The 9158-nt window shown below is 38.9% G+C and overlaps 2 protein-coding genes across 4 annotated transcripts in view; one reads left to right on the forward strand and one right to left on the reverse strand.

The window, feature by feature from the left end:
- LOC144667143 (uncharacterized) overlaps window positions 1–7988 on the reverse strand; it is a 32781-nt gene extending 24793 nt beyond the window's left edge. The window contains exons 1-3 of one of the 3 annotated variants that reach the window (XM_078528532.1): window positions 7725–7988; window positions 5564–5711; window positions 5021–5084 (exon numbers count right to left, since the gene is read on the reverse strand). In XM_078528532.1, the coding sequence (XP_078384658.1) occupies window positions 5021–5084; window positions 5564–5711; window positions 7725–7910 (398 nt within the window). In that variant the 5' untranslated portion in view covers window positions 7911–7988. The remainder of the gene's footprint in view (window positions 1–5020; window positions 5085–5563; window positions 5712–7724) is intronic. The other 2 variants (XM_078528534.1, XM_078528535.1) reach the window with 2 other exon arrangements.
- LOC144667144 (zinc finger protein 862-like) lies at window positions 431–4173 on the forward strand. The gene is made up of 2 exons (XM_078528536.1): window positions 431–885; window positions 1596–4173. Exons 1-2 carry the CDS (start codon window positions 813–815, stop codon window positions 4166–4168), a joined length of 2646 nt encoding a protein of 881 aa, XP_078384662.1. The 5' UTR covers window positions 431–812; the 3' UTR covers window positions 4169–4173.
- Window positions 7989–9158: the final 1170 nt, after the last annotated feature.

Genomic DNA, 9158 nt, shown 5'->3' on the forward strand with positions numbered 1-9158 from the left:
AGCAATATTAATGCTTGGCTGGCTGGTAAAATGTGCAGCAAAGACAGCCATAAAATATAGTTCTTATTAACTCTAACTAGCTGGGGACCATTCTGGGAGAATATTGCCCTCGGCCTTTCTTGAACAAACCTTGCCTTGTGTGGCCTTTACCAAAAGGACATTGAGGAATATTCCCCCAGTATGACCCACGCACTTAGTTAATAAGTAAAACAACCTTACAGAAAATCCTCCACTAAAAGAAACCTCCCTTAAGTGTGCATTTAGACATGGTCCCAGCCACATACAAACATTACATTTTTAAACTTTTATAAGCAGACACAGAATTCAGTACTAGTCACAATTGCTGTTTTTATTTCCAGCAACTAATGGGTGCTATCATGATACTTTTAATTAGCAAGTTGCATGACCACCAGCCACCAGGGTTTTTATTAGAAGCCGGGACCCGGGTACCGGCACCCGTCTACTCTAAGTACAGTACCCGCCTTCGCGAAAATGAGGTCTCAAGTAGACAAATACAAGATCTATCAAAAGTCAGACTAACCGAAACATCTTTTCACCATTCTCCTACTTTGATAGCAGAGTCTAACCAGGAATTGCATCACAGTCCTTTTTCATGTAAATTAATATTCTTGTGTCCGGATTACCGAGGGTTTCCTCAAGCAAAGTAATAAATTTCAAAGTTTGATCGCATCGCGTTCCTTCGCGAAACGCATCGCCTACGATATCAAAGTAGTAACCAGGACCTCTCTTGCAAGCTGTTGCATAACATTTGCACGTGACATTTCACACGACTGAAAAGCACATGGTTTAAAATGGCCGCAACAAATAAAAGATCTGCTCAAGGCGTCCTTGACAATTTCTTCGTCGTTTCAAAGAAGTCAAAAGGTGAGTGATTAATACTTCACAAGTCTTTTTTTCAATATAATAAACTTGCACTGGCGTATATAAATAAAGTGTACGCTCATTTGCATGTCAAAACAGTCAGTGAACCGGAACGACCTTTGAATACAAACAATAATCGAAATCGCCGTTCTTGAAAACTTTCGTTCGCCACCGATTTCGCCGCTTTTTCTTACTTCCCGACTATCAGGCCCCTGTGTCTTTGAGGATGCATACAAATATAAATAATCAAAGACCGGCTCTTCTTCGCTTATTGTGGGATCCCTGAGAACTTGCAAGCACGCTGAGTTGTATGATTCGATTACTTACACTTTAAAAACAATATTGTTAATTACATTACCTAATAAGCTTATCTAACATAAAACAGCGTGTGGCGCGGATGTTGTCCGTGGAACATTGAAGATTGCTGTCAGCTTTTTGACAAAGGAGCTGGTTGAAATTTTGAAGAAAAATGTACAGATTCTTTGCACTGTTCCAAGCGCTTAATCTTCTTGATATTGGGTTTTTTACTGAAGATAAACCTCGTGTACACATACAATTTTTGTGCTTTTCCAGCAACTCATAAAACAAACGACACAAAAACCACTACAAAAAGGGAAATGTAATTCTGCAATGGAAATCCACCAAAAACGTGAACTCAGCACATGTGATAAGGTAAGGCCTATACATTGTAATATTGGTCATTTCTTTGGCAGACAATTCAACCATGCCTTCGGTACAAGAGGCAACTGGAGAGGCAGAAACGCAGTCTTCACATGAAGCATTCTCAGATACCTCACAGCAAGTAGAAATGCAGTCATCTAATGAAGCAGTCTCAGATACCTCACAGCGAGTAGAAAAATCTCGCGGGGCAAATGTTTCTAAAGCAATAGCAGATGACGTTATGTTATTAGAGATAGAGAAGTGTGGACTTTCTAACCTGCACAACTACTATGAGTGCAAACAGAAATGCTGCAAAGTTTTCTCAGAAGAAGAAGAGGCCAGGCAGAAGAAGCTGAAGAAGAGACGTTTTCACCACAGCTGGGTTGAAGAAAGAGAACTAGCCTATGATAACACCACAGGCATTTGGTGGCTTCTTTTCTCAGAAAACCAAGGCATGTTTTGTTTTCTTTGCTGCAAACATAAAACTTTGAACACTCAGAACAATGCTGCAGTATTCAGCAATGCACCCAGCACAAGATACAGGAAAGAGGCCATCAGAGAACATTCTTTAACCAAAATGCATGAAGCTGCTGTGGAAGCTGAAATGAATCAGAGGGTGTCAATGTTTCATCAACAGTATGAAGAAAAGAAAGCAGTTCGCAATGATGTTTTGTACAATGCTTTTGCAGCCTTGTACTGGTTAGCGAAGGAGGCAGTTGCCAATGTTAAGTTTTTCTCTTTGCTTAATCTGTTCCGTGCTGTTGGTCTAGACAAAATGCAACATTTTAGCTACAAATCTCCCGCTGCAGTGAGAGAAATGTTCTTGACCAGTGGACAAGTGGTCAAGAACATGTTAGTGGAAGAAATTAAGAAAGCAGGGTCTTTTGGCCTTCTAATTGACGAAGTGACAGACATTGCTGTTACTGAGCAGTTAGTCACATTCGTGCAGTTTTGGAACAGTACTTCTGGTGGCACAGACATTAACTTTCTTAGTGCTAATGATCTGCTTGTTGAGTCTGATTCTGCAAATGCAGAAACCATAACAAACACTCTTGTAAAGGAGTTAAATCAGTGTGACTTATCAGTTGGAAAGCTCAATGGCCTTTGCACGGATGGAGCATCAGTGATGACCGGAAAAACCAGTGGGGTAGCCACCAGACTCAAAGAATTAAACAAACACCTTGTCAGCATTCACTGCATCTGCCATAAACTGTCACTTGCTTGCTGTGATACTAATGACGAGATCGCATACATGCAAGAAGTTGAGAGATGGCTTTTCCAGGTCTGGAAATTTTTTGAAAATTCCCCCAAACGACTTGCAGCATATCTGAAGACCCAACTTTCTGTTAAAAAGCTGCAAGAGCCTTCCAAAGAGGCTAAAGATAAGTGCGTCCGTAGACTTGCTAAGGCTACTCGCACAAGGTGGCTCTCTCTTGGCAAGGCTGTAGAGGGTGTACATAAGGATTACATACCCCTCATGCTTACACTAAGGCAACTTGACCAGAAAGATGCTCAAGCATCAGGTCTTCGTGGAAAAATGTACAAAGTGAAATTCATTGGGGTGGTAACAGTCATGCATCACGTTCTTCCTGTTCTCAACAGGCTTAGCTGTACCTTCCAGGAAGGAAAGATTTCCTTCTCCCATATAAAGCCAGCAATTCAGAAGTGTATTGACGATCTTGACAACATTGTCCAGACGGGAGTACCAGTCACCGAGTTTCTTAGAGATCTATCACCTGGAGGCAGACTGGAACAAGCTGATCTCACTGCTTCTGATGGAGATAAGCTGTTTCTCACCAATTTCCTGGTGAAATATGTCAATTCACTAAAAAAAAGCTTAAACAGCAGATTTCCCGCCCTTCCCCTCCTGTCTGCTTTTAGCATATTCGACCCTGCACTAGTTCCAGAAAGAGGCCAGCCAGGATTTAGGGATTATGGCAGTGCATCAGTGAAACTTCTGGCTGAGCAGTTCTTTGATGAAGACAGCGACAAAAGGCAGCTGATGGATGAGTGGCAGGTATTCAAGTACAACTTGGCAAAATGGAAGAATGAGCTGCCTGAGGAAGTTAGAAAGCCCCCTGGTGGGAGCAAACCTACAGTCACTTCAACTGATTGGTGCCTCCAGAAGCTAATGTTCATGAAGGACCTGGTTCCATTTAATCTTCCACTAGTTGCAAAGGTGGCAGAGGCAGTGATTTCTCTTCCAGTCTCAAATGCATGGCCGGAAAGGGGTGCCAGTTCTTTAAAACTGATGAAGACAAGGCTTCGAAGTAGAATGAAGAATGACATGCTCAACGCCCTACTACACATTCTCATTAATGGTCCTAAAGTGGGAAGTAAAGAATTTGAAGAGGTGATTGATGCTTCTGTTAGAGCTTGGTTATCTGCTAAACCACGGCGAAAGTGTCCTCCAAAGTTTGTCAGCACACCAGTGGCCACCAGTTCAGGTGATATAAGTGAGAATGTTGTAACTGTGCAGGATGCTGGTGTACAGACAGAGGCTGACAGTGTCATGCCAAGTCAGCTGTCAATTGCAGAGCAAGTTGATGCCACTTCCAAAGCATTGGAGCTGCCTGCAGATGACGGGGATGATTCAGATTATGGCTCAGATTTCGATGACTTTTAGTTCAGTTTTTTCACCTGACACTGTTTATTTGTAAACAAAGTAAACATTATAAGCCAATGAGTTAGATGTGATATAGTCATTCATGTTATGAATTTAGTAAATTCCCTGAGTCTGCAAATAGTTACGATATTGTTTTTCACAAAGTCACTTAAATTTAGTAAATTCTCCAAGGCTGAACAGTTCCAGTAGTGTTTAATAAAGTCACAATGCTTGTCAATTTAGTAAATTCTCTAAGCCAAAAGGCTGTGAACAGTTACAGTAGTGTTTAATGAGGTCACAATGATTGTCAATTTAATAAATTCTCTAAGGTTGTGGACAGTTACAGTAATGAGTAAATTGTTTTTCATTAAGTCACTATGTGCTAGTGGGTAAAAGCTCCATAAATTTTTCACAATTTGTGTTTGCAAAATGAGGATGTAGAATGTTAAATTTCCACCTCAGAATGCTGGAAAATGCATTTCCGAGAGTCTAATTTTAAAAATTTTCTGGGGGGGCATGCCCCCAGACCCCCCTAGCGGCTCGGGCCTTCGGCCCTCGTGTAGGTGGGGTGCCCGCTTACTCTATCAAAAGAACCCTCCTACTTCAAAACTTAATGAAACCCCTGAGCCACATAGATTTACATTTGATCAACTCATTGAACAGTAAGTTGGCTTTCAACTTGACATTGATAAAGGTAAATAACAAACAAAGTATGAAAAGCTAGCGTTTCAACCATTAGCCCTTTATTTTTCTTTGACGAAGGGCAAGCTTAAAACATCAGCTTTACAATTAATCGCCCACAGCAGTTAACTTGCCGTGACACAGCACAACAATTTCTTTAGCAACTTATCCACTTGTTCATTTTACACTTACTTTGTTGCCTCTTTTCCATCAGGAAGAAACAGGGTCACGGTGGCAACAATACAGCCATGAGTAACTGTAAAAAAAGCAAATAAAAATGACAGTTACAGACGTGAACTTAAACATGGAGCAGCTGTAGTCAGCAGTTGACATTGTTGTAATGTAAAGAATTGGTTTGATACTGACTCGTTCCTGTGATCCATATGGTCTCAGCTCATCCCAGTTTCTGTAGCATTGGGCGACTACATGTATAAGTATCTCTAATCCCCCCTGGGTGAGATGTTATCCCGTTGAGGGTTATCCCCCAGCATTAAATCTGATTGTACCCATTTATACACCTGGGTGAAGAGTGTCTTGCCCAAGAACACCAACACCAACCTTTTTGACGACCGTGCCTTCCTACTTGTTTTTGTAGTAGACTGAAAATTTGTTTATGATGAAATGTTAATTCAATTTACAACAAAACAAGTCAGTAACAAACCAATTATACAATACTGACATGTACATTGAAGTAAAATGATAACCAATGAAAAATGATCAAGCTAATTTACAAACCTTTTTTCGAGTTTTCCACTACATCTACTCCAAATTGAACAATATCTCCAGATTTGATCTCTTTAGGTTCACTTTCCTCTGAACCTTTACTTAGTCGCACATTGTTTACAAATGTTCCATTGCTACTTTTGGTGTCTTGCAAGTAAAACTGGAAAAGAAAAATACATTAATGTTGCATTGTCAAATCACAGAATATAACTTGATTAACAAAACAACAAAAACATAAAAGCCTGCAGATAGCACTGCTTAAAAACTTGGCAGAGTTTGAAAAAGTTATTACAGTCAAATTCGCTATAAATATTTAAGGGAATAAACTCAACTATTGACTGGTTTTCTGTCTTGTTTCATATTGAGACAGATGTAAATTAGCAGAGAATTGAAAGGATTCTGATCTTTGTATAATATTATGGCTCAGAAATTTGATCCAAAAAATCCACACTAATGACGAAGTTTTTGAGAGATCGTCATACATATTTTTTTTACGTACATGTACAGATGTAGTGTCTCTGATTCTTCCTCAGTTTTGAATTTTCGGATTCAAGTAAAAACCAATCAGAGGCATTACATGCATGTATATATTGTGGTTTAAATTAATATTTGGTTCAAAACTTTTTAAACCAGTTTGATTTTTACTTTTGCTTGTCCTATATCTATTATTATTATCCGAAACAAAAGGAATTAAAATTCAAACTGGTTTGAAAAATTTTAAACCAAAGACAAATTTAAACCACAACATGTACATGTGAGTGTATGTCCATGTACATCTGTATGGAATTTTGGGGGCAAATCTCAGACAAAGATATAAGGCAGTGAAAGATTCCTGTGTAATCAGGCTACATGTACATGTATATAATGGGGTTTGGGGTTGTTTGAATATTACAACAACATACTTCAGAAAAATACTTGAGAAGCAGTTGTATTTAAGTGCTGCTTGCCTGTGAGCAGGACTTTATGCTTTAGATAATATTCTGATAAATTTTGAATGATGTCAAAAGGTGCTCAATTATATTAATCTCACTGATACTATAAATAAACCTACACAATTACTAACATTTCACCAAGGTCACCAAGTTTATACGGAAACAAGTGAAATTCATAGTTGAAGTCATTTTCCACTCTTAACACAGTCACTGAGGGATTATAAACTCACATTAGCCTTCACCTGCTTAAAACTTGTAAGAAAGTGAACACAAATCAAATGAATGCTATGCAAGTTGAACTTTGCGTAATTATATAGAGCTTGGGTAGCCTTTGATTTACCAGGGTTACAACAGCAGAAAAAATATGTCCCAGCTTGCATACACACATGAAAATTAACACTCCTTTTGAATAAACAAAATATATTTACTTTTAATTAATAATAGCATTTCCGTTTTGTGGTTCAGACAGGTTTATTGACACTTGACAAAATAGAAGGAAAAAGGAAGGAAGGACTTAAAACCAAATAAGGCAAACCTGTTGTGCAGAGCATTAAAAATTGGTTGGACTATTTTTAGTGAAACTGAAATTATTGAATGAAAGCAAACACGCGCACAGAAGCGGGCATGTTTATTTATACATCATGCAAGACATTTTCAACGAAAGAAATCCTGGTATCTCATGTAAGGCGAATTCCAAAACACGTAATCTTCTATAGCGAACCAGTAATCTGTCGCTGTGTCTAATTGATTAAGCTTGTTGTTTTTCCCAAAATTAAAGGCGGAATGGTTAAAAGACGATGAGAAATTTTCAAACATTTTGCTCGATCAAAGATCAATATTGTAGCAAGTCGTATGTGACAAGTACAAAATTATTTCGACAAGTTTTGTTTCCGGAAAAATTCACGCAATTATTCGTTTAACAAGGACCCTTGAATTGAAGATTAATTTACAATCTTCAACGCAAGTCTCGCTTAAGCGACAAGCCTTCGTACATCATCTATCTGCCATGCAACGATCGGTGACAACGCTGTCAAACGGACCTTGGTGAAAACGTTAGGAACTCGGTTATACAGCTAAATGGCGGCTTACATAACGACTTTGGTCCCTTACACTTTGATCAACGTTATAAATTTTAAAAGACGTCCATTAACTTCTCATTATATGAACGAACTTTTCAGACAATGCAGGTAATTTCTTGATGTAAACATCGCCTTTATAATGAGCCATAAAAGTATACTGACCTTCCCATCTTCATACCACAAGATAGCATGGTTTCGGGACAAGACTTTGCAGTCGAAGATACAATTGTTTGTAGCGGGTCTGCTTTTCGCTACTGAACGTCCTATTTTCACTGGTTCCGTCAAAGGAACTCTCCTCTCTTCAAAGGGATGGGAATTAGGCCGAGAAGTGAATACTGCCATCGCCATTTTACTGATTTCATGTTGTTCTTCGCGCCGACCATAAATTGTACGTGAGAAGTTGACAACTAATGCGCATGAGCAGTTTGAACGGCTCCGCTGCTGTCACGTGATTTGGAACTACCTTCCCCTCCCTACTGGAAGTGAAATATAAGGAGAAGAGGAAGAGAAGGGCTAATCTACAAAATACCTTATTATAGGAATATAACGAAGAATTTTAACAACGCGAACAAAATATACGCGTAATAAAATTAACGCGAATTGTCAAAAATTTATGTTTACACGCATTTAATTAACGCGAATTCTCGTGTGGTGTGTGCTTACACGCAGTTAATTAACGCGCGAATTTGTTGCGTAGTAATTTTTTACAGCAACTTGGGCTATTCAAAAGTCAAAGCAACAACGTCCAAGAACGGAATTTGAGGTTCAATTCTGATAAACCATATACGCGACAAAGAAATTTAAATCGTTAATTTCCTGTAATATAATTATTCAATGAATGGGTCCAGGGATGGAATACATCCCGTCCTGGCGCTTTCCACTGCCTCAGTTATTCCTGCAGCTTTGACGGAGAAGTAGATGTTGCACCCGGAAATAAAGGTGTCTTAAAATAACAATGCTGGAAAATAGAGTGACTTGAATTAACAATGACGTAAATTAAGGTACATAAAATTAACGCGAATTTTTGAAATTCGCGTTAATTACATGTATCGTTAATTTCCTATAATAAGGTACTTTCTTTTCTACCTATGAACGTCCTATTTTCACTGGTTCCTACTGAACGTCCTATTTTCACTGGTTCCGTCAAAGGAACTCTCCTCTCTTCAAAGGGATGGGAATTAGGCCGAGAAGTGAATACTGCCATCGCCATTTTACTGATTTCATGTTGTTCTTCGCGCTGACCATAAATTGTACGTGAGAAGTTGACAACTAATGCGCATGAGCAGTTTGAACGGCTCCGCTGCTGTCACGTGATTTGGAACTACCTTCCCCTCCCTACTGGAAGTGAAATATAAGGAGAAGAGGAAGAGAAGGGCTAATCTACAAAATACCTTATTATAGGAATATAACGAAGAATTTTAACAACGCGAACAAAATATACGCGTAATAAAATTAACGCGAATTGTCAAAAATTTATGTTTACACGCATTTAATTAACGCGAATTCTCGTGTGGTGTGTGCTTACACGCAGTTAATTAACGCGCGAATTTGTTGCGTAGTAATTTTTTACAGCAACTTGGGCTATTCAAAAGTCAA

This window comes from Oculina patagonica, chromosome 10 (assembly GCF_052425735.1).
Source record: "Oculina patagonica isolate OP01 chromosome 10, crgOcupat, whole genome shotgun sequence".
NCBI lineage: Eukaryota > Metazoa > Cnidaria > Anthozoa > Scleractinia > Oculinidae > Oculina > Oculina patagonica.

Bases quoted from the DNA above. Each gene is read 5' to 3' on its own strand.
- LOC144667144 (XM_078528536.1), top strand. From the start codon at position 813: ATGGCCGCAACAAATAAAAGATCTGCTCAAGGCGTCCTTGACAATTTC. The intron at 886-1,595 runs GTGAGTGATTAA...TTTCTTTGGCAG, and splicing joins CGTTTCAAAGAAGTCAAAAG to ACAATTCAACCATGCCTTCG.